The sequence below is a fragment of the Melospiza melodia genome, chromosome 19, assembly GCF_035770615.1.
Source record: "Melospiza melodia melodia isolate bMelMel2 chromosome 19, bMelMel2.pri, whole genome shotgun sequence".
NCBI lineage: Eukaryota > Metazoa > Chordata > Aves > Passeriformes > Passerellidae > Melospiza > Melospiza melodia.
This window is the reverse complement of record NC_086212.1, coordinates 14,846,147-14,871,507: the sequence shown is the minus strand read 5'-3', so window position 1 is coordinate 14,871,507 and position 25,361 is coordinate 14,846,147. Positions and strand designations below refer to the sequence as shown.

The 25,361-nt window shown below is 48.4% G+C and overlaps 1 protein-coding gene across 3 annotated transcripts in view; it reads right to left on the bottom strand.

Annotated features, from left to right (window-relative positions):
• The window catches only part of NFATC2 (nuclear factor of activated T cells 2), an 82,986-nt gene that overhangs the window by 19,732 nt on the left and 37,893 nt on the right, over positions 1–25,361 (bottom strand). For all 3 annotated transcript variants that reach the window (XM_063172631.1, XM_063172630.1, XM_063172629.1), the window contains exons 6-9: positions 24,661–24,801; positions 14,267–14,322; positions 13,377–13,503; positions 11,175–11,867 (exon numbers count right to left, since the gene is read on the bottom strand). In XM_063172631.1, coding sequence (XP_063028701.1) covers positions 11,175–11,867; positions 13,377–13,503; positions 14,267–14,322; positions 24,661–24,801 — 1,017 coding nt within the window. The remainder of the gene's footprint in view (positions 1–11,174; positions 11,868–13,376; positions 13,504–14,266; positions 14,323–24,660; positions 24,802–25,361) is intronic.

Here is a 25,361-nt window from a genome sequence, read left to right as displayed (position 1 = left end):
CCGGGATGGCCGCGCTGTTTTCAAAGACAAGAAAATTCATTTCCTCACTTCTTGCCCTGGCAAAGCACTTCTGCCTCTGTGCCACAGACAGGGGCTCCCCAGATAACCCAGCACCCGAGGGGTGGTGGGAGAGACCCCAGAGGCACTCAGGGGCTGTGCAGGCTGCCCTTTGCAAATCCTGAGAGGTTCTGTGGCCCTCAGGAGCTGGGCAGGCAGTGCCCTGTGCTACCCCTCATCCTGCAGGCTCCCATGCTGCCAGCCTGAGCTCGGGCACCCACGTGGACCAGCACTGTGTGCTCACTCAGGAGAGCACGAGTGCCTGGCGCTGCTCACACAGACTCTGACACTACAGCATCACTGCAGCCTCACTGGCATCAAGGCTGGATCATCTGCCAGGTTCTGGCCCCTAGGACTGCACTGCAATGTCCCTGTGGGATCATTTTCCAGGTTCTGGCCCCGAGCACTGCAATGTCCCCACAGGAGAGGCTCCCTCCAGCCCCTGCACTGACACTGGTGCTCAGCAGCAGCCTCTGAAAGCAGAGATGTGTCCCTGCATGACAGACTGCAGGAGCATTCAGTGCTGCATCTAAACAAAGACTGTTATCTGAACAGCCTGAAGTTCTCTGAAGCCATAATCTTGATCTAAAATTTACATTGGTTTTGAAAAGCTATTAAGTGTAACCAAGAAAAAAACAAAGGCCCAGAGATACTAATTTCTAAAACAGACATAGCACTAGTTTTGTGTTTTAATAACAGCCTATAAAAATTGTCCTGAAGAAAAATTTTTATAAAAAACAATGGCATTTTTAAGAAAAGGAAACATATCTTACAACACCACTAAGTTATTTGAGGGTATGAAGCTGCAGGATGGCTTCAGAAGAGCCCTCATGTAACCCAACCTACCTAGCTGAAAATCAGGGTCTACCTGCTGGAATCTTAGATGCTGCAATCTTGGACTCCTTTCCAAGGAAAGAGACAGCACCCACTCAAAGCAAACGAAAGAAGAAATCAGATAAGAGAAAATGTAATGCAATTTTAAGGAAGAAAGATACACAACCGAAACTACAATTAAAAATGCAGCTGCTAAAAGTTCCCCTCATGTTTGCCTCAGTCCTGATTTAAGCCTGGATCTGCCTGATGTCTGGTGTGTCCAGGCTATTTCCAGCCTTTGCAAACATCATTTGTACAGAATTAGAATGACTTCATCTGCAGTGCCTTGAGCTGGGGCACTTCCCTGAGTCCCAAGCTCAGATTCCTCTGCTGGTGACCAGGGGCAGAACTGGAGGCCCACAAGTGGCTGATGAAGACCCAGCTGTGGGAGGAATCTGACCCCAAAGGGATGCAGTGTCTGCTCCAGCAGCCAGGCCTCTGGCCCCATGGCTGGGGAGTCTCTGGAGCCCAGATCCCACCAAAGAGCTGCTCATAATGACAGATGCTGAGCCCAGGGTGGTTTAAATGTCCCAGTACTTTCACCACCGACCCCCATACTCATGAAGTGGTTCCCCCTTCTTTTAGTCACTCTCACTCTTTCCAAAGAAACTTAAAAACCACCTAAATAAACCAGCAGCCATCCATTGCAAATGTCACAGGAGTCATTCCTGTGTCTCACTATTTGTCCTACATTTGACTCCATTCATTCAGGGCTGATGAAGTCATCCATCATTAAGAAACCAAACCAAACCACACCACACCACAATTTGGGAACCTTTGACTAGACTGCCCTGGCAGAGCTGGTCACAGGGAATGACTGCAAACTCACACTTCTCTAATTCACTGCTGCCTTTGCCCTCCTTGCAGAGAGTCAAAGTCACCCCTGAGGAGGGACCACGCTGCTGGCACAGCTTGTGCAGGGTCCCAGCTTCATGCAGAGCTCAGGGTCTGGTGCACACCCAGCCCTGTCCAATGCCACAGCCAGGAGCAAGGGACAGCCCCTTCTGCCCTTTACTTCCACACCTGACAATTATCCACGTGGAAGAATTCCCCCTCAGGTGCAAGCCTAGCACTCCAGCATCCACAGGCAGAAGTCAATCATCCTTTTCTCACTACATCTGAATTGTAATCTCACTCTAGAAGCAGTGTTTGTTCGGCCGAAGGCAGAAGTTAGTTTATATTTTGGAGTGCAAAGATTCCAAACTAAAAATCCACAAAAGGACATGGCTTGGTTAAAATGGGAACTGTGTGGATTAGGAGAACGTGTAAGAAGATGAGGAGTGTCAGCCTTGTTTGTCACTGGGTCACCAAGAGCTGCTCGTGGGGAAGCTCTGTGATCCTCAGTGCTTTAACTCCAGCTAACAGTAGCTGAAGATTTAACTCTTTTATACCTAACACTGGCTAAATCCAACTCAGACCAAGTTCTCAGTCATTTGCAGACCATTAGTCATGCAAATTTGTAGGGATCAGAGTTTTAATTCCAAACAGACTGCAGCATCCCTTGGATATGTGCACACAAACTGGAGGATACGAATGCTTGCAAAATTGGGAATCCTTGGATTTCAGGTTTTTGCACAGACCCCTCTTAGAGCAAGGAGTCATCTGTGAAATCCCCAGCTGGATGCATGCCCAGATTTCTGTGCTTGCAAAACTGCAGCATGGGGACTCAGTGATGATTCAGACACAACTGCATTGTTTATACATTTTAGGTTTCTCCTTGGTAAACACAGAAAAAGCTGTATTACAGAGCGAGAGTGTGAAAGCCAGCACCTGCCTGAAAATCCAAACCAGCAGCTCAAGTTTGATGGTCTCAAGTATTTGTTCTTCCCCCATTGATCCCTGACTCTCCCCTGGCACGGGGGATGTGCTGCTTGCTTTTCACATCAGAGGAGCTGCAGTGACCTATTAGGTCATGGAGCACCTCGCACAGCCAGTGCAGGATGGTCTTGTACATCTGCTTTAAAAATGCCTCTAAGCACTCACTGCATCCAAATGTGAGCACAGAAGTCTCTTGGAGCTGGGAGGAAACAGCAATAAAAGGCTTGGGCAGTGTAAGGCCATACCAGCTTCTGCTGGGCAGAAAAGCAGCTCTCACTGCTCTGAATTCTCACAAGAAAACTAACTCAGATGGGAAATTCAGATGATTCATCCTCATTTTCTTAATTTAAAAATGGCCAGAGATTTATCAATAAATACTGATTACAAATTATTATTATATTTCTAGATGTATAGTTAATTATAAATAAATTACATTATTATTTATAACAAACTATGAAAATCAGGTGGAAAAAAACAGATTTTAAGCTAATCAATTCTAGGTCTCCATTCTTGTGAGACAAGAGGTCTATACAGAGAAAAAGTCCCCCACCAACTATCCCTACTCCTTGGCAGGAGGTGACCTGAGCTGAGAAATTCTGCTTGTGCAAGTAATGCTGAGAATCCAGGCATTTTTCTACAGTAGAAGACTCCATAACTGCCTTTCAGTTTGCACCATAAAAAGATTGTAGATCTTTAAGATGGTTATTCTTGCCAAGCATTTTATTTCACAACAGTTAAAAAAAATGTGCAGATGTTTTCCAAACTTTTCCGAGCAGCAAGGCTCTGCAGCTGCTCCCAGCATTTCAAAGTGCAGCTCAAAAAGGACTCGAGTCCTCTTCAGGAGCCATTGCAGGAGGAGCTGAATCCTCCCCATTATTGCATCGAGCTTTAAGGAGAGAAAAGCCCTTTCCCACCTCTGCACATTCCTAGCATGAACTCAGTTTGTACCAAACGAAGCTGTGAGGAGCAGCAATGCCAAGCCCAGGCGCTCAGGGCTCATGAGTCAGGCCTGCAGCAATCATGGGACTGGTTTTTCAATCATGCAATCAACCTCCCGCCCCAAAGTTGCATCAGTTTTGTCTGTCTCAATTTTGAAAGCCCAAAACACGCCACTTGTATTTTTAACATTTTAGTTTTTTCTTGGATAGGACGTAAGAAGATGGGTAAGAAAAGTTACACAGGGACTTTTAAATTGCTATTAATATTCCAAGAACTGCAATGAAATTTGCAAAGAATTAGCAAAAGCCTCGAGCTGCCATGTGGACGTGAGCTATTCACTGATTAATATTCAATTACATCATGCTCATTCTGAAGGAGAGCTAAGAGGATTTTAGGATTTTCCCTATTTGTGAGGGCAAACACCCCCTTGCTGCAGGTACAAGTCCCTCAGCAAAGCCTGCTCCTGGACATGAATCCAGCTCAGGGCTTCACCTGTGCTGGGAGTTACTGGGATTCATCCTGAGGGGCTCAACAGACCAAGCAGGCTGAGCTCTGCAATTACTGCCACAGAAAAATCCCTTTTATTTCCCCTATGTCCATATTTACCCTATCTGCTACCCCAGGAGCAGGACCCAGCCCCCTGCCCGTGCACAGCCACCCCAGCACAAAGCCCTGCTGCAGATCCCTGGCTGTGCTGATCCCAGGCTCTGACACCAGCAGAGCTGTGTCTCTGCAAGGCTTTTCACCAGAATAGCTGTGTTAGCAAAATAAAATTAAAAACCAAAAAAACCCAACCACCTTAACCAGCCCAGCTCTGTGGTGAGCTGCTGGAGTGTAACACAAGCCCTGCTCGAGGTTTGCAGAGAGCACTTCTCTGGCTCAATGCAAAATGGAGAATTCAGCACCAGAATGAGTTCATCCCCTTTCCCACTTCACATGGTTTTGTTATAAACCATTTTCTAGCTGCACACCTCTCATCACCACAGTCCCCATTTTTAAAAACTGCTGTCAAAACTGGTACAACTCTGACTGCACTGAAAGAATTTCTGTGTGAAGCAGCCAGAAGATCCCTTTTCCTCACACCTGCACTTGCTCACACAACAGCTTTGCTCTGTCTCCAGGTTCATCCCCAAGAAATGAGAATGTTTCTGCAGGCTGGCCCCAGTAGCAGTGACCCACCAGCAATGCTCACTGCTGGGATGCACCTCCTGCTCTCTGACAGGTACAGCACACAGGAGAGAAAGGAGCCAGCAGCTCTGCCCGTCCCTCCCCTCAGTGCAATGGGATTTAACCACCTCCAGCACAGCCAGTGCTGCTCCAGCTCCTGCACACCTGGGGGCACCTGGAAGTCTGGGATTCTCCAGGAAAGCCACAGTTCCACCACTGACTTCTTGCCTCAGCTGCAGCACGTCCCTCAAAACCTCTGATCCTGCTTCACCCAGCTGTGAGAGCTGGGGACAAGCCTGTCTGCCTCCTTCTGCAGTGGAATAATGTTAATCCATTACCATTTCCCTTCACTGGAGTGAAAAATGTTATTGTTATTATCCCTTTAAATTGAAAGTGGATTGAAGGAATCAAAGTAAATGTACGGTCTGTTTTGGCAGATGCCTCCCAACAGATGGGTGTCTATGGTCTCCTTTGTAAGTGATGTCTGCTGCCTGTGATTCAGACTGTCTAAGGAATGCCATGAGCCTGGACTAAATGGACAGCAAGTCTGGGAAAGGACTTTATTGTGGTTTAGAAGCTTTCAATTCCCAACTGCACGAACAAGTTCTTTTTTTCAAGTAACTCTTTGCCAGCATTTCAAAACTATCATTGCAAATGGCCTGCTGCCTCCCAAAAGCCGAGCGCTTTCAGTGATAACAGCCAGCCTCCAAAGGGGGACGTGCCCTGCTCCTCAAACCCCTGAGCTGGGCTTTGGTGCCCAGGGAGAGGCAGCGGTGCCCCCGTGCAGCCCTGGCCTCCTCTGGGCTCTGCATGTTCCTGCGTGCTCCACAGGAAACGCTTTGTCACACAGCGCCTGTGGGCACTGCCTGCACCAATTACAGATTCCTGAGCTCCAGAACAAAGAGGTGCCAGTGGAACGATGGTTTTAATCACTGCGTTCATTTTCTTCCTTCCTCTAGTGCTGATTTGGGATGTAAGGGTTTTTCTTTTCCTCGCTTTGTTTGGGTTTGCATGCTTTGAGGCTGCTGGGAAAGGGCAGTCTCCAAATGGGGCTGGATTTGTCTGAACTTTTAAACAGAGAACTTTTGCTAGAGGTGAAGAAGAGGAGCAGATGGAGCCTGCTATAACAATACAAATACTTAATTCATATTCAGATATGCAAGTGTAGGGATTTTTCTGAGAATCCATGTGTGTGTTACTAACACAAATTTAATTAATGCTTAACTGTACAAGAGGGAAGGATAAAGCACTTTTTAATGATGGTAAACTGAAGTGCAGGAAAGTTGAATACTTTGCTGAAAGACCAAGCTCAGACTGAACCCAGACCTTCCTCCTCCCAGACTGATCCTTCTGCTTCCTGCCAACAGACTTGAGGGGTTTGGGAGCAGAACGAAGGCTTTTCCTCTTTTTACATTGCCTCTAGAAAAGCAAGGCACAGGACAGGGCATGGAGATCCTGACACAAACCCACAGATGTGATCCAAAAATAAAGCTGCAGTGTACCGAGGGAGGGCTGCAAGGTCCCAGCAGAGAACAGAAAATCTGTAATAATCTGAGTCAGAGCTCCAGGAATGAGCCTGATGAATACATAGATTTGCTAGAGTGTTTGAGCAAAATGTTTTGGAGAATATACAGGCTTCACTCTTAGTCAAACTCTGCCTGAGCAGAAGTGACCACACCTTCTATGAAAAGGAGCTCTAATTAAAAACAGAGCATGGCTTTTTTAGATGCAAGTTAGTTGCTAGAAACTGAACCCCAGCCCATTTGTAGGACTCAAATTCACCTCTGTCTAAAATGCCAGCAGACAAGAACATTCCCCTCTGCCCTGCCTTGCTGCTTGACTCTGTGCATGGACACAAGATGGAAACAGCTACAAACCAAGCTAAAATCTGCCCCTAGAGCCACCAACCTCTGTGCTGTCTGTGCAGGGGCTCAGGACAGGGTTTAGAGAGAGAAGCAGCTGCTGTCAGCCAGCAGGACCCTGCCAGAGCAGCTCCAGAGCTCAGAGGGTTCCCTCTGGACCCCCCAGCTGCTCTGTGCCACCCCTGCATCCAGGGCAGGGCCAGCAGGATGCTCAGGACGTGCCAGAGCCCCCAGCACTGGCTGGCACAGGGAGCTCAGCCCTGCAGCAGCACTCTGGGCTCTCACAGGGTTTGGTGCAGGTACTCCTGCCCAGGGAGAACAGAGCTGCCCAGAAAGGAAAGCTTCCTGCTGGATGTGAAGGAAAGATGTGGATTTCATGTCACTGTACTGGGGCACAGACTGAGGTTTTCTTACACTGAATGAAAGAACACAGGAAGGAAATGCAGGGATGAGATGTAACACACTCTGAGTGGTGCTGGATGAGCAGAACTGCACACTGAACACTCAGCTTGTCGTGGAGGGGATGTGAGGTGCTGGGTGGTGTGAGGACCACACTGCACATCCTGCACAGCCACTTTCTAAAGAAATATCTGACGTGTCTCGAGTTTTCTGCGAAATACCTGAGCTCACTATAAAACATCTCTCTGATCAGCAGCCTGATAAACCACTACACAGCATCTGCCTTGCTCCTCTCCTCCCCAAAGGACATCACTGTGCACCAAAAATACTTTAGAGCAGCTGTATCCAGCAGACTTGGGAGTGTCAGATGTGGTTAGGCAGTTACTATCTGAATAATGACAATCATTTTTCTTTGCAAAGATCTCAATCTAAGGCAGGCAAGCTGATAACACTCGAGCTACACAACCATGATCTGTGTGTGGAATTGAGCCTCGTGTCTGTGTCCCAGAGGGGGAACAGGCTCGGCAGGAGGAGCACAGTCAGTGCCCCAGCCCTGGGTCACCCCTCTCAACCCTGCCCCACCAGGGGACTGCAGACAGTGCTGCAAAGAACTACCTTTGGGGCTGGGTTTGTGCTTTAGAGAGTTAATCTCAGTGCTCTGAGGGCGCTGCAGGAACTACATTCTATTTGTCAACATATTGATGTGGTTGTTTGGGCAGCTTTTACCATCGTGGGCGGTTTGGTTATGAACAATATTGAGATGAGGCCTCGGCTGAAAGGAGCTTATCACTGTGTTACCCCGTGGCTTTCACTTGCATTTGAGGCTGGTCCCTGCTTGCCAGCTCTAGCCTGGACACCTGAGGCACCCCCTGGCACTCAGGGACACTCCTACACTATCCTCACTCCCCAGGTAATTCCACAGGAATGAATCTCTGAGGCACAGCTGTGCAACAAAGGATCCCCTGACACTTTTTCATGAACAGCCCCCTCCTCTGGGGACTCTTCCCAGGATTTGCTATCAGAAAGTTACAGATCTATCTATTTTACACAGAAATATGGAGGAGTATGTGTGTGAAGGCAGTCCTGTGTGGCAATGCTGAACTTGCATCAGTCCCTGATGGGTGCACATCCAAATCCACCCTCTGTGACTGGTGGATTTCCCTCCTGCAAGCCTGTTTGGCACCCTGGCTGGGAGGGCAGGGCTGGGAAGCTGCAGGAGGCACCACAGCCTGGGCTGAGGCTGCACAGAAAGAGGAGAAGAGGGGCCAAAGTCTCCTTTCACAAAGCAAGTGGCAGCTCTGCACATCTGCAGCGGGGCCAGGAACCAGCTACAGCTCTGCTGAAATGGTCCCCAAGGGCTGGGGAGGGCACCAGCTGGGCACCAAGCACTGCTGGCACATGCAAAGACCATCTGAGAGCATGGTAAATCCTTGCCATCACCTGCCTTGGGCTCCAGGCTGGTTTGGCTGCACTCAACCTGGAGAGCCCCCAGGCCTGGAGTCCTCCTGCAGAGGGGAGAACAGCTCTCACCTTTTCAAGGCAGGTTAAATGTGCTGCATTCCCAGTGCTTTGTGCCCTGTGGAGCAGTGAAGGCTCTGAGCAAAACCAAGCCATGCTCTCAGGAAGCACAAATAACATCTTTTACAGCAGGGGGAGAAGACAACACTGAGGGGTGCTGGCAGCAGTGACTCCAGGGAGCAGAGAGGGGCGCAGAGAAACGACAGTGGTGTCAGCTGGGGATGCCCTGGGCACTGCCAGGACAGCCCAGCACCCTCAGTGTGCCCACCCTGAGAGGCACCAGCTCCAGGAATGGGGAACTGCCAGTGTGGGACATGCCCAGGCCCCTCCACACAGCTCAGGATAGAAACAAAGCCCAGAACCCTGAGGCTGTGAGTTAACCACCAAGGCAGTGAGCAAGGGCTGCTGAGGGGAGGCACCAGAGCAAAGGCACAAAGCTGGCTGTCAGCAGAACCCTGGAGAAAGGAGAACAAGGCAGGGGCAGGAGGAAGATGGGGGAAGGCAGGAAGAGCAGAGGGAAGTGAGAGATTGCCCAAGGGCAGCAGCAGCAGCAGCATTGGCCCGTGCCAAGCCTGCCTGGGCCAGCAGCAGCTCCGTGTCTGTCCGTGGAAATCACTGCAAGACCTCACAGCTCACTTTATCTCACAAGAGCTCTCTGGATAAAAGGGATTTAAGGGCAAAGCCTCTATAATCCTTTGAGTTTGCTTTCTTTTAATACCATAAAGCACAAACCCAAACTTTCTAGTCAGGAAAAACATGGCTTTTGTTATGTTCTGAGTCACTTTTCCCCAGCAGCAAACAATGTGGCTTTTCAATTCAAGCCCCGAACATTTCAGAATGAAATGCTTTGCAAAGCCCTAAAGTAAATCACAATTCTCCAAGTCACACTTCCAGCTGATATAAACTCACTGAGGTCAGTAAAGAGACTGCATGTGGCCCATCCTGCCTGGCCTGACTTGGGTGGCATGATTGATAAAGCAATCTGTGGCTGAAATCAACTGAAGATGATGCAGCCAGCCAAGGAGAAGCCTGGGGTTTCATTATTAATTGCTGCAGTTCTGCCTAAAGGCTCCCTTAGCAGGAAGGGTGAGTGCATTCTGGGTGAGCTGTGCTGCCCTTGGGTGTCACTGGCCTGATGCAAAACTCAGCAAAATTAACTTTGCAGTCTATCTTAGGAGTTCTTTTAAGTGGACTATGGCCTGACTTTGAAGATAGAACCTTGAAGTAAAAGCTTTCTCCTTTCTTTCTTTTACAAGGTGTGTACCAAGTATTCTTAGAAATGTGGAAAAATCTCTCAGCTTCTCATTAAAATTACCCTAAAAAACAGTGCTTTGTTCTCCTGTCAGAAAGATTCTCTTGCCTTGTTATCATGCCCAGTTCCCTGAATGAAAAGTGAATATCCCAAGTTAAATGAATCTCCTGAATCTCCTGCTCAGAGAAAAGAGCCAGTAAAAGCTCTCCAGATTTTACTGTGATGGCACCAGAGCTGCATCACCCCTCTGCAAACACAGTAACAGAGAAACCATCCAACCTCTGCCCACAAACCCAGCAGTGAAGGCTGCACACGGAACAGAGCACTCGGGACCCAAGCTGAGGAAAGCAAAACTTTCACAGGCACAATTTCACCATTACTCCCAGTAAGTGCAGTAAAAATCCCAAACTGCTGGGTGCTTGGAGCACATCCTGGTGCACACCAGGAGATCCAGCCCACACTGCCTGCACTGAGAGGGGAGCAGAGCCACCATCTGTGGCAATCAGGTCTGTGCTTCCTGCACAGGAACATCCTGCATTTGCAGCAGTGTTTTCAGCAGCCTCACTCTGCTCCCACTAAAATCAATGTTGGGTTTGCTGCTGCTCTCTGTGATTGCCGTGTCCAGCTCCACTATTAATTTTGCATTGATTTCCTCCTGCCAGAAACATGCTTTAATAAAAGAACCAATCAACCAGCCTGCCAATGGCTGCCTACCTAAGAATAAGCAGGATATGTTCAAAGAAAGCTTTACTCTAACTTATGTTCATTCCTAAAGGCTAAATCAGCTGGCTCACAACAAAGGAACAGCATTGTTTAACTTATCAATGTCCCACTGTTCATCTAGAACATCTGCAATGGTTTTGCCTGCAGCACTACCCCATTCATTACAGGCCTTGATAGATTGCTCAATGGGCTTTTTTTTTGGTACAAAATGTACAAGAGCATTTTACAAAGTGGACTTTGCCCTGATATGAAAAAATATAATAAAATAATGAAGAAGTAATTTCAGATCCGCCATTTTCCAAACCGGCAATGGGGCCTTTGGCAAAGGGAGACAAAATGGGACCAGCTCAAGGTGGCACAGAGCAAGCAGAGGGGTCCTGTGGGCGAGCGGCCAAAGCGCTTTGCCATCAACCAACAACGCACCTAACGAGAGACCCAATCCAGCCTGAAAGCACAGCAAATGCCCACAGCCACCAAGGGGGCCACGCCAAGCAACGGCAGCATTGGGAACTCCCACCTCAGCCCCCCCTCCAACAGAGCAGCCCTGAGAGGGGCACAGCACTTACCATCGTCCAGGTAGGCCTGGTCCAGGTTCTGCTCCTGCTTGATGGTGACTCCTGCCGGCAGCACGTCCTTGTGCTCGGTGCCCGGGGGCCCGTTCTTGGCCGCCCTGGTGCCCGGGGCCGCCTGCTGCTGGATCACCGTGGGGTACGAGCCGGGGCTCAGCCTCGGCGCCGGGCCGCCCTGCGCCTGGCCGGGCCTCGACGCGCCGCCCGCGAAACTCTCGCAGCACATGATGTGCTGGAACTCCTGGTGGCTGCCACACCTCAGCTGCGGGTTGGTCGGGGAGTAGTGGATGACGGGAGAGGGCTGCTGGTGGCCCGGGGAGGGCTGCAGCACGGCCGAGCTCTGCGCCGGGGAGCCGGCGTGCACCAGCACGGACCTGTGCCCGTCCCCGAGCGCGGCCGGCGTGGCCATCAGGCCCGGCTGCTGGTAGCCCAGCTGGCTGGGGCTCAGGCTCTTGCTCCTCTGGTAAATGACAGCCGGGCTCTGCTGCTGGTACCGCGAGTCGGGAGAGGAGAGGCCTGAGCGCAGCTGCTGGCAAGGAGCCATGGTGGCCACGAGGCACGAGGGCGACTCGGTGGCCAGCGTGTGCTGTGAATAGTAAGGCTGTGTTACTGTCCCCAGAGCACCGTGCACTGGACTGCAGATTAGGGCTGGATCATAGTCATCAATGGGCTCTGTTTTGATGGATGGTACTAGAATAAAGCATGCAAAGGATGTTATTTGTAACCGGCTGAGGAGAAAGGTTTTCCTTGAAGCAATATGAGATTTAAGCCTTTTACAAGATTTGTGTGTCTAAATTCATATGTCACAAGCACTGAGTTTAATAAATCACCCACATGCAACCACTGCAAAGATTCTTCAAAGCTAAGAGGTTCTTAAAAAATCTTAAATGCACTAATGAACAACAAATTGCTAAAGCTGAAAAATTCAACACTTCAGCTCCTGTTTTAATTCATTTAAGGGCCATTCTGCAACACACACAAAATAAGAAGTCATAGATAGGTGTTTCATGCAGTACTTCCATCTCAAAGAAGACTGAATCAACAGAAATCCCAGGACATAAACAACTGCCCATCTTCCTGTCAAACATCCAACCAGTGACCAAAGGCAGAGCTGAATATTCTAGAGCTTTTGTTTCTGCTGCACAAAGTTCCCTCAGTGCTGAGAGCTGAAGACCTATCTGACACCATCATGTAAAAGATCATGATTTAGTAAGAGTTCTATGAATCCTGGTGGGGTAAATGATGGTCCTCTATATTTCCAATGATTTTTTGGTCAAATCTTCCCCAAAACTCACTACAGAAACACCACACAATGGAAACCATGCAGTGGTCATGCAAAATTCCTGTCTGGAAATAAAGCTTCCTCCTCCTAAGTGGTCTATTTTAGGTTTTATATTGAGAGAGAAGTGTGCTTCTCAATACTGTTCCAGAGCAGAACAATTTAGCAACTGTACAAACCCTTCACATTGGTCATACCCTATAGAGTTCATAAATTCAGGGAGAGGAGCAGAGATTTTCAGGCTGGAGGAGACCAAAATAAGAGTTTGAGTGAATGTTTGCCTTTCCTTAGAGACAAGTCAAATTAAGACATCATTTGAAGCTTGCATAAAATCTGGTGGGGTTATTTTATGCTTTCTGCTTTCCACAAACCCAATACTCTGGTTTTCTCACAAGATTTTCCCCCCAGCCAAAGCTGAGAAATTCTGGGAATCTCATTAGTAATCCTGTTGCATTTATTGTGACATGGCTCACCAATCCCCCAGAGGAAGAACATCACAAAAGCATTCATATTTTTCTCAGCTAGCCTCACTCTGAAGACTCTATATTGCTTGCCTTCCTCCATCCCAGGCCCTTTCCCAGATCTGATGTTTTCTTATTGCTGGACATGTCAGAGAAGGCAACACTGATGGTTTTCAGGGTCACACCGTGTCCCAGACTGAGCCTGTTCCCACTGAGGCTCTTGGCAAACTTCCACCAATGAGGCAGCATCAGCCCATTGCCAGAATAACAGATCACTGACACCCCAAACTGATGGAAATTCCTGATCATAAATCACAGGCATCTTTTAAACCAAGCAGCTGCTGAGGGCTGAATTAAATTAGCAACATTTAGATCCTCAAAGAATGGCAAGAAAACAACAGAGCAGAAAATCAGATCCCGCTCATGAACTCAGATAACAAGTCTGTCCCTGAGAATTACCTGGGTGGTAGGTGAAATGCTGGGGTTGGCTTCTTTTCCTTTTGCCATTGATGACATAGAAATTCACCTTGACGGCTGTGCGGATGTGCTTGTTCCTGTACTCGGGAATTTCCACAAAAAGCATGCTCTGAAATAAACACAGGGGACAGCAAGGATCAGCACTGAGGCTGGCCAGGGGCTGCAGGGCAGCTCCCCTTGCCACACCTCCAGCCACGACAAGGGGAACTCCCTGCTCATCTCTATAAAGAAGGGTATGAGAAGAAAGGGGCAGATGGTGGAAGCCCAGATGATTTTTGGCACTGACAAGTTGGTTTCTATGGACTGTATCCCTCCTGCACTTGGAGAGAAGTCTCAGCTACAAATAAAGCATGAAATGGTGACAAATGCAGAAGCTCTGCTAATGCCACAGTGCCTGATAAAGGAGTGTGCACTGCAGAATTCCCTCTTTTTGTCAGAGTAACTCAGTTATGCTGTAGGCTTTGGATTTACCCACAGGCAGACCCTGCTGCCTCCAGGGCAGGCACAGCCCACGGCAGAGGCACTGCTGGCTCCTGAGAGCTCTGCCTGCCCGAGCAAGGTCCCAGCAAGGGAAGAGAGGGGCTCCTTCCCTCCAAAGAGCACTGGAAATCCTGCAGGGCAATCCCTGGATGTGCCACAGCAGCCAGGGCTGGCCAGGGGCAGCATCCTGCAGGGCCTGGGCTGGCACTGTGGGTGTGCAGGGCAGGACCCAGCAGGGGCTCCCTTGGGGGCTCTGCTGCAGGAATCAATCCCTCCTGCAGCATTTGGCACTTGTTCATTGTGGCATTGCTGCTCTTTCTGCTCCTGATCTGCTCCTTGGAGGCTCCCCTTGAACACTGGAGCTGGAGAGGACACCCCTGTTTCATACTCACAGGCTGGCTCTTGTCTTTGTCCACTGTTGCCTCCATCTCCCAGATCTGCTGCCCATCTACAAGAATACCACAACATTAACCTCACTGTGGGTTTTTTTTTTTTAATCAAAGAACTTATAAAAAAAAGAGAGAGATACAAATCAAGGGCATTAAGTTAGCAAAGCTCTCAAGATGGACTTGACTTCAAGCACCTTCCCAGTCCTCACTGAAAGCCCCAGCGTTTCATTGAAACACATCACTGAACACTTCTCTTGCCAGGAAAGAGCTCACATACATATTAAAGTTCAATGTTTATGTAGAAATTAGCCACACTGAGGAATGAAATATTTAGCACAGGTGCAACACCTGCTTTTTACCAGGCCTGAGTCCAGCCAGCCTGACTGGTGGAGGGCACCAGGAGGTCACACAACTTGTGAATGGTCACCCTGGGTCAGCAGCTCAGCAAACTCTGCTGCTTTGAGCCAAGACCTCTCGGATTCCCACAGAATGCCCCTGACAGCCCTAAAGCCGTGGCAAAACACCAAATATTCACTGTACTCAGTGCAAAAGCACTCCACTGCACGTGGGACAGCCTCTGCCCTGAACCCCTGCAAGCTTTGCTGCCCTTAGTTATTGCATCCATGCAGCTTGTCTCCATCCTGAGTCACACAAAATTACATTTATAGAGAAAATAAAATGTGATTCCCCTGTATGGAGTAGCACCACAGCAACCCCTGTGCTGTAAGAGTGGATCAGCAGTGACAGGACATTCATTTACAGACTGGCTGCTTCCTCTGCTGACAAATATTCCTTAAGTATAAACATATTTTGCAGTGCTTTCTTTCTTTCTTTTTTTTTTTAGATTTTAATCTTTACCCCTTTGATTTTCATATTCCATTGAGCCTTTCAGCCAAGCAATTTGCAGAAGAAAAATACTGATGGGAGGGAAACAAATTGCCTCATACCTTTCTGAAAGCTTGCTTTTAAACTGGCCAGGGGACACATATCCCAAGGACCTGATGGGCTGGGAGTGCTGCAGCCAGGAGCTGCTGCCTGCTTTGGGGTCCCCACACTGGGCAGGACAAGGGGGAAAATCTCCTGAACCCAGTCCTTCTCACAGAGCTTTGTATTTTTCCCAACTCTTGGAAGTTCTGCAAGAGCTGCTTTTGTCCTCTATTATTTAAGCACTTCTGCTTCTGGCAAAAAGGGAAATGAAAGAGTATTTTTAAATGCATTTTGCATTTCTTGTGTTGTTGTGCTCTTTGTTCTGTGCTGGGCCCAGACAATGAGCTGACAGATGTGCCAGGCTCTGGGGCAGCCTCTGCCCAGCTGTGGCCAGGACACAGCCCCAGGGTCCCTTCTGGGACAGAACTCACCTGTCCCACACCTGGACGGCTCTGCCCACACCCACGGGGACAGGAGCTTGTCCTGGAGCTCACAGCTCTCAGCCCTCCCTTGGGATGGCTCCTGGGGCTGCTGTGGGGCACCAGCCCTGGTGGGCTCCCTCAGCCAACCCTCCCTGGGCAGTGGGCACAGCCAGGGAACAGCTGGGAAGAGGCTGCCCCAGAGCCTGGCACATCAGGAGAGCCCAAAGAGTGGGAGTGTGGCCCAGCAGGAGATCCCAGAGCTGGGAGTGTGGCACTATCAGGAGATCCCAGGCTCCCAGCTGCAAGGAGGGAGCACTGAACAACTCCGAATTTGCTCTCTTTTTTGAAGTTCCCTCCTGTGAGTTGTCTTTTCCACCGTGGGGCTGAGAGGCTGCTGGGGCTGGGATGGCCTCAGCAGAGCTCTGTGTCACTGCCCACCCCCAGGGACTGCTGCAAAGGCATGGAAAAGATCCCATTATTTAATGTCATTTAACATCAGCCTCCACTTTGGGCACTGCCATGTTCCATCTGTACCCCTGTTAATGCAGCCAACTCCTTGCTGCTGTTGAGACACAAACAGGGAAGGGGGAGCCAAAATACTGAGGGGTTAATCCAGTAAATCCTTGTCTGATTGTGAGGCAGCAAATGCTCAATGGGGAGATTCCCCTTCTAGGTGAGCTTTGAGAAAAGAAACCAGCACAGTGTGTGAGGAACCTCCCCACAATCCCAAACATCCCAAAGGATAATTTTTTAGAGTTCTCTGACGAAAACAGGAGGGAAAAGGAAACAAGAAGACACATAATAAAGGAAGAGCTCTGATAGAGACACACATGGGAGCTGTCTCAGCAATGCCACATGAAGATGTCCTGACAACAAGGACAGTCAAGCAGGAATATTTGACTCTGCTTTTGCTCCAGGCAGAATGTTTTCATCTTTGTTTCTGTACTGCTAAATTCAAACAGTCTGTGCAGATACAACAGCACTAACTTCACAAAGAAGGTGGAAATCAAAAGGATTTGCTGGTCCAAAATGCATAAACTAAAGTAGAAACGGGCCTCCAAGTCATGTGCCACATCCAAGGAGCCTGTGGAACACATGCAACCACAACCACAGGGGATTTGATTTAGTAACTGAGCCACCGAAACTGCACTAAAAGCTAATGAAGCCAACCATAAAAATCAAATGATGTTCAGGCTGAGTCCAAAGCCTGTGTGGGTCAAAAGTAAGAATGAGAAAAGGCAAACAAGAAGTAAATGTATTTGGGGCTATCATTCCAACAATGATAGATGCTTCTGTTTGGATACATTCCATATTTGTGGCAGCTGAACAGGTTTCTAACAAATCAGCAGCAGCAATCCCTGTGCTTTGAGCCCTGTTGGATTTAAGCACTCTGCAGTTCACTCCCTGACCTTTATATTCAATATGATGATGTGGCTCCATCTGTCTCACTGCTTCACTTCAGCTCGAGACAATCAATATTTGCTTTTCCTTTAACTGCTCTGGATGTGCACATTATGGGGAGCTTTTGGCAGGAGGGTGAGGGAGGCTGTGAGGAAAATGAAAAATACAACTGCATTCACAAGTCTCTCTACTTTAACCTATTCTTTTTCTGGGTAATGAAAAGAAAGCTTCTGATTATGCATACCCTGGGAGCTAATGGAGAGCAGGAGGAATAAACTGAGAAGTCTCAGGATCATTTCAGGAAATTCTGAATAGAGAAAACCTGCACCAAACTGTCAACACATTTATCACCTTTACAATGTGCATAAATGCAATATTTTTTTAGGAGGAAATTAAAGTGGGGGCTTGGAGAAAGTCCTCAACAAAACCAGGATTCTGATTGTAAGGATGTACTGAAAATCCCAAGGCTGATGTGACAGTGGAGCACAGCCCCTGTCACAGCAAAGGCCCTTGCCTGAACCCAGGTGATGCCTGGCCACCAGAAATGTTCATCTCTGAGCAGGAGGCTGTGCTCGACCCTCCAGACATCCCTTCTGGCCTCAATTACCCCATACATGCCACAATGGGGCAAACAGCTCCTGCTTGGAAACACAGGAGACTAAACCCAGCTTGATTGATAATTTAATCCAAAGTCTGCAAGTGCAGATAGCTGCTTATTGCACAGAATTAAAGCTGCCTCAACATGGACAGGACAGAAAGCTGTAAGGATCACTGAGGAGCCCAGGGCCACGTCTGTGTGTGTGGTGCCTTTCAAGCTGTGCCTCCAGCACAGGGAATCCAAGCCCTGCCTCTGGAAAGGGCAGCACTCAGGATGATAAAATATTCCTGGATTTAGACCCTGAGGTCTCACCAGCCATGGCTGCCTCATGCAGTATTTTTACTGTTGTGGTTCCCTGCTCATTTAATGGTTTGTCTTAGTTGGCAAGTCTTTAACACCACAGGTCAGTGAAATGTTCAGGAAATAGAGATTTTTGTGCTGCTTCAGGGCTATGAGACTTAGCATTAAACCCTGATGAGAGATCTGATTGTGTCAGCACTCTTTGGGGAATGAATGAGTTGTTGGAAGAAAGTAATTCTACCCTTCCTAACCCAAACTGCCATCATACCAAAAGTCCTGCTTCTAACTGGGGGAAATCAAAACGTCAGGCTGCATTAGGAACCTTCTGGGTGATTCTCTGCAGCCCCTTCTAGGACCCTTTTTAATTAGCCAATTAAAGCTTTTCTGAACCAGTTACAGCCTTTACACATTATTCAGGATCCCTTACTCATGACTTTGGGGTCAGTAACTAGCAGGGAAACAAACTCACTGCTTTATTTGAACAAGCATGACTGATGGACTGAGAGGCTCAGGAAATGTTCTTTGCAGTTCTCTGCAGCTGAAGACTAAATGTACTATTGTGCTGATTCTGCATGGGATTCCACGCCTGCATGTGATTTTGGGCCTGCAAAGGTACACTGCTTTTCAGTCAAGCATTACACAAATTACTTAATGAACAACCTGTTACTGGTTCCCCAGAGAAAGCCAGCCTGGTCACCAGAGGGGCAGCGCTCTGACTGCACAGTTCTGAACATTTCTGCACATTTCTGCACAGTTCTGAACATTTCTGCACAGTTCTGAACATTTCTGCACAGTTCTGAACATTTCTGCACATTTCTGCACAGTTCTGAACATTTCTGAATATTTCTGCACAGTTCAGTTCTGCATAGCTCCCCCTGGGCCTGCAGGAACTTCCCCATTCACTCTGATTCTTGGAAGGACTTCCAGAAAAGCACAATTATCTCTGTCAGCTTTTATCAGCAGATGACAGACATCTCTGGAACACAAAGAAGGGTTTTTAGAGCCACCCCAAGAACAAAGGGAGGGCAGTGAATGGTTTCCAGTTGGACAAAACCACTCTGGGCAGCAGAAACCTTATGAGGAACCCTCACTCAGAGTCTCTGCTGCTCTGGACAAATTCCAGACAAATTCAGGGACAAATTCTGATTTCAGCTGGGAACTTACTCTGCTTCAGGCCAGCACAAGGCTGCTCAGCATCTGGTCCTGAGCAGTTGTCTCCCTCTAAACTCTTACTTCAAAACCATTTTCAAACTTTACAGCAACTCAGCATGAGTGTATTTAAAACTCATGAAAAGCAGAACCATTAAATTTATTCCTGAGCTTCGTTTTCATAGATTTATTTTTCTTTCTGAAGCAAGACTGCCCACTGCAGTTAATGGAGCTCTGTTTGTTGAGAGCAGAGGCCAGTGCCTTCACTGCACTGAGGACACAAGTTTGAGTCACCAGGGCTGGAGATACAAGGCAAGGTCTGGGAGGTAAAAGGGCAATGGATTACTCATCCCCCAGCCAGCCCAGCCCCAAATCTGACATTTTGCACAGTGAGAACAAGTCTAGAGGCGAATTCTCCCCATCTATTGTTGAGGAATTCAATTCCCATTAAAATAAAACATAAATACAGTAGTTGAACAGCAAAGCAGGAGGAACAGTATTTCATTCCAGAGCTCTTCCAAATTATTCCTTATGCCAATTCATCAGAATAGATTTGTTGTTTTTTTAAGATTATAAGTGTGTTTGTGTGTGTGTGTATATAAATTATTAAACAAAAGCTTCTCTCAAAATAAAACCACTGGGAACCTCCATGTAATAAAATGAGTCACACCAGGATGCGATGACTAAGTGGGAGAACAGGGAATTCCACTCCCCATGCCAGCTTTCTTCATGATCAATTTTCTGTCAACAGGTGATGGGAGCTTGTCTCTCTGCCTTTTGTTTATGCCAAGAATTATGATTATTTTTTAATATTCTCCCTAAACAATTAAGCTGAATAATCAGGACCAGGCACACTTCCATCAGGCGCCCCCATAGTAAACAGTGAGCCAGGGAATCCAGGCCAGCAGTGGCTGCCTGTGTTAATAAGGATTTACCAGCTGTAAAATTCCAAAATCTTGTGTCATACGGGGAAACCTTCCAAAACACTGGATTCCACCCTGTCTCGCTGAGTCTCCAACAGCTATGGCAACTCCGTTTCTGCAGCCACACTCTTCTGCATTTTTCTCTGGGTGAGCCCTGGATTTTTTCCTGTTTTGCAGTGTTTTTTTGGAATCCCTGTTTTTTTGGAATGCCCCGTAGGATTACAAGAACACCTGGGGAGGCAGCATGTCCCAGCCAGGGGGAATCCTTTGGGGAGAAAGGTTTGCTGGCTTTCAGCAGCTACAGCAGCAAGGAGAGACACAAGGTGCCCCATTACCCTGAAACTTTCTAATTTGCACAGCAGAACCTGGCAAACCTATCCTTCTGATTAATACTTGTTACCCTCACATTCAATATTCAAAGTTGTTTATTTGCTCAAGTAGCAAACATCTCTTTTGAATGAACCTGGGAAAACACTGATAGTTTTTTTAAAAGCTTTCTGTCTATTTTATCGTGAATTTGCCTGAGGAAATTGCATCATTAATGTTGCACTATTAGGTTCACAGAGTTAACTGCTGAAAATCATTTGCTATTTTCTGCACTCCCCAGGAGGTTTTGGATCATTCATGAAACTGTCAGACTTCAAAAAGGGATTCAGCTCCCTGTTTGGAGCACAGTGAGGATCTGACCTAGCAAAAAGGGGAACACTGCTGTAGACAGAGCAGGAATTTCCTTTCGTGTCTCCCACAGAGAACACGATCCTACCATCAAACCCACACAGCAGCAACCTTCCCTCCACATTAAACCTGCCCTGATGCCATCCCACCACCGTGTCCTGCAGTGCATTGTCCTGCAGGACTCCTGGCATCCCCTGGCACACGTCCCATGGCTTGTTTCCAGCACGTGGGCTGCAGCATTTGGGCGCTGGGCACACAAAACCTCAACCAGCACTCAACCCTGCAGCCTGAGCCTGCAGCCAGGACACATCCAGGAGTGTCCAAGCACCTCTGCTGGGCTCCAGAGCTGGCCAGATTTACCTTGTCTCATTTGTGTTGTTATTTTGTGGATGTGCACACCTGGGGGCCCTGGCAGCTGCCCCAGTTCAGAGGGCACAAGCAGCACCTCCTCTCCTCACCCTGCCTGGCCCAAGCTGGAGATTTCTGGTGGAGCCTCTCCAAGGATGGACGTTGTGTTTGGGCTGTTCCTCCACCACCCACATTGTCCTAGAGATGATTCACCACGTCCATGTGGCCACCAGAAGAGTTTGGCAGGGGAAATCACAGCCCATTTGCACTTTTCTCCCCGAGAAACACGAACCTCCTCTATCACTGACAGCTGAGCAGCAGTAACCAGTACACAACTGGGAGTAAACACAATGCAACCAGCATCTGACTTGCAAATTATTACATGACAATTAAAATAAATAAAAGGGGGAATTCCAGATCTTGTCTTTTTTTAACTGCACTGTAAGATCTGGGCCCCAACCAAACACTAACACCCTCGACCTTCACCCTATTCCAAGTCCTTGATAGCTCCAAGACTGCTTCTCAAGCTTTGCCTTCCAGATCAGAATTACAAGAATAGACTCCAATCCAGTTACTTCCCTGACCTTCTTTAACTTAGCTGGGCTCAGTTACGTGTCTCCAAGTTCAGATCTTCAAACTCCATCAGCCAAACTCTGCCTTTGTGTGCTGGGCTTAGGGAATTCATGAGCTCCCCTGGCTCACAGCAGCTACGCTTTATGATCTTGCATCAGCACGAGATAACCATTAGAAGAACTCAGAACTCTAAGGCCTGCGTGCAGATAAACTTTAGCATTCAGAAAATTAATGCTATTTATGCATCAGCATTTCAAACACAAGCACTTATCCCTCGGAGCACTGAGCTCCAGCCCCTTCTCTGTTTCCTGCTGCCGTTTCCTGTCGTGAGGCTGAGCCCGAGCCTGTCCCAGCCCCGTCCCCAGCAGCTCCTGCCACCGCCTGCGGCTCGCGTGACACGCCACTCACTGCACACTGACATCCCCCACAGTGCAGGAATTGTCCTTCTGTTCCAGGTATTTCTATGGAAAAATGTGCTATCTGCACTTCTGTGAAACGACAAAGCAAGCCTGCTCATTACTGCTCACGGAGATGTATTTTTGTCACAAATGTGACCAGGTCCACATTCCTCTGCCTTCCTAACGGTGGGTGAGGAATTGTCTACAAGATCCAGAGGAAATGGACAGAGGTTCTGAGTGTTCCCCAGAGGGATGAAACCTAATTTACAACTGTGACCCCAAGCAGCAGCTCCCTCAGCTCGGTAAAGCACACGAGCGATGCCCTCCCAGCACGGCTTCACCCGGATCCAAGGGCACCCAGAGTCTGTGGAACAATGAACAGCACAAAATCTGGCTGTGCTAAAATACTTGAAGAAATATTTTTTTGGGGGGGAAAAAGAGCCCTCTCACCCTAAACCCTGGACACCCAAGCCAAGGAGCTCTGTGGAGCCTGGTGTGCCCAAAGCTGTGGGATGTTTGCCTTCACCGCTGCTCTCACCCTCACTGTTACCAGCACAGCTAAAACTGGTGGCACAAGTGGGAAATGCAGCAGCACTTGCTAGCACAGACAAGGCTTGTGAGCTGTTAAAATGAAACTCTAAACAAACCAAGCTTCCCCTGCGAGCTTGCTGCATCTTCCTGCCCCGCCAGAGGTGTGATTGTCTCAGGGGCTCTGCGGCATGCTCGGGAGCAGACACAGCCTGCTGCAGCTGGGGTCAGCAGAGCTGCGCTGCCACCCACCCCAGCACGGTGCCTGTGGCTTGCCCTGCCCCTGAGCAGCTCATCAGCACTTTCTGCACGGGCTGTGCAGGCCAGGGGAGCCGTGGGTGGGTGACTGCTCCTCCTTCCACCCAGGCACTGCTCCATCAACGCCTGGGGCTGCACAGCTGGGCTCGCTGCTCTCTCCTGCAGCCCAAGGCAATGGCAACTATCCACAGAGATATTTAGAATGGTCTACAGTGCAGAATGAGGGAGGCTGAAAGGCTCAGGTGCACAGGATCCTGATTTTCAGGCGAGCTGGGACACTCATCAGCCTCTGACAAGGCAGGCACAAAGCAATTGTCAGTTTGCTGCACTCAGCCCATGCATGACCTGCACATCCAGCTCAGCTTCTTAACCTTCCTCACCTTAGGATACACCTATTAAACAAAGCAATCTTCATTTAAAAGCCCTTCAGGCACCTCTGCCAGAGGTGCTGCTGCAATATGGAACACACTCAGCACAGAGTCCCCCAGATAACCCACTGCAAACCACACAGACCTCTGATTCAGCCTGAGGAATTGACTGTGGACCTCCCATCCTCCAAATCCCCCTCTGCCAGTCATTTACTCAGAGTCCAGCAGACTGAGACTGCCTGCAGAGGCCGAGGGCTGGGGAGAGGCAGGATATGGAACACCAGCAAGCAAATCCCTGCTCCAGACTGGGCACTGCTGCTGGGATAAGTCCTGTCTCTCCCCTACCAGGAGGGAAAAAAAGAGGAAAAAACCCTGCAGTTTCCCCAGCAGCGAAGAAAAGCTTTAGATTTAGTGTGGAAAATATTGTTGTTCTTTTTACTTTCTAACATCCCTTGCAGCCAGAGCCTTCTCTGCTCTCCTATGGAAACAGGGGCAGGGCGTTTGGGACGTTTCCTCGAAATGGCACCAAGAGCTGCCTCCTGTGAGTGGGTCATCTCCTGCAGCTACTGCAGAGCATTCTTGGGACAGGTAGCACTGCCAAGATGTTCCCCAGCACCTTCCCCAGGCGCTGACATGGTGGAACGGTGGCAGCCCAGGGGGAAGGAATTAATCCATGGGCTGAAAGGAAACAGAGCGTGCCAAAAGAAATCCTCTGACTGCACAGGCTCATCTGAACCTCCACAGCCCTTCAGAGCCTTCCATACCTGCACAAACAGCCTGGCTTGCTGCTGCTGGCAGGGGGAAGGAGCTGGCACCCACAGGATGCTTTTCCACCCATGTCACCAGCTGGTGCCCATGTATGTTCATGAATGTATATTCATTTTTGGCTCGATTCTGACTTTTTTCCAATGGCATCACCCCATAGATCATGCACGTGTTGCTCGCTTGGACAATGCAATCTCAAACTCCTTCAAGTCACTGGATATATCACTTAAGGTACCTCTACCTCAGTTCACTGACAGAAAACTTCCAAGGACCAGGTTTTCTTAACAGCACAAAGGGAACACAAAGTTTACAATCAAAAATATGGAAGGAGAAGGGATTGATTCATCATGTATAAAAATAATTTTATATAAAAAGACACATTATGTTTGCTTTTCTGCCACAGATTTCTAGAGGGAAGAAAAAATCTTTGCCTGTGGCTCACATCAATAAAAATGTTCATTTCAATGATGATTTCTATGGTAGCATTCACTAAACATGAGATTAAACAGGCACAGAGGATCATGTAGTGCTCAGCTCCTTTCTCTGCTAACAAATCCTGTCCCTGCTGATTCCCAGTGCCTGGATTCTTGTGAAGCAACAACACAAACAGTTGCTCCCAAGTCTAACTTTACTCACATGGTTTTACTTATATGAACTTGAGTGGGACTACTCACTTGACAATCATGACACAAACCTTATGATGAGATTTGGCACTACAGCTTTGCCTTATCCCGTTAGGGAAAGTTAGGAAAAACCTGCCTTACCTGATGTTTTTTCTGTGAACACCACCTTGGACTCTGCTGTGAAATTCTGTCCAGTGAGGATCATCTGCTGTCCTCCATAAACCAGGCAGCTGTCAATGTCTTGTCTTTCAACCATTGGAAGCTCATGAGCAGACCTTTGGGCTGTGGACAAATTGCAAACATGAATGAAACCAGCTCTGTTTTACCACGACTTTCCAAATCTTCCCAGAACTATCCACAGATTGATCTTGTCATCGTTACCATCCCCTGACTGCCAAAGCAGCTTCTCCAGGGCGCTAAATTTAGGTCCGAGAGGGAAAAATAAACTTACTCAAGGCATTTTATTTGGAAACATTCAGGAGTTGGCTGCAGTGGTTCAGCTGTGCTGGCCCTGCTCCTTGTCCTTGAGAAAGGACAGCTTGGATGAATGAGCTGAAACTTGCCCATGCCTGTTTCCAAATCAACGGCCAAATTTTCAAGTGCAGGCACACTACAGCCCTAGAGCCCAAAAATTCCACCTGCACAGAGGATTCCACTGAATAACACTGAATTCCTTCAGAGGGGGAAAAAATGAAATGAACCCCTTTTCCAAATCCCAGTGCTTCCCACAGGGCAGGCCCGCACAGGGGTTGCCAACAACAGCTCCATCTCCGGCTCCAAGTGTGGGCACCGAGCCCTGGGGACAGCCACGAACCCCAGATGCGAGCAGGAGGGGTCACACC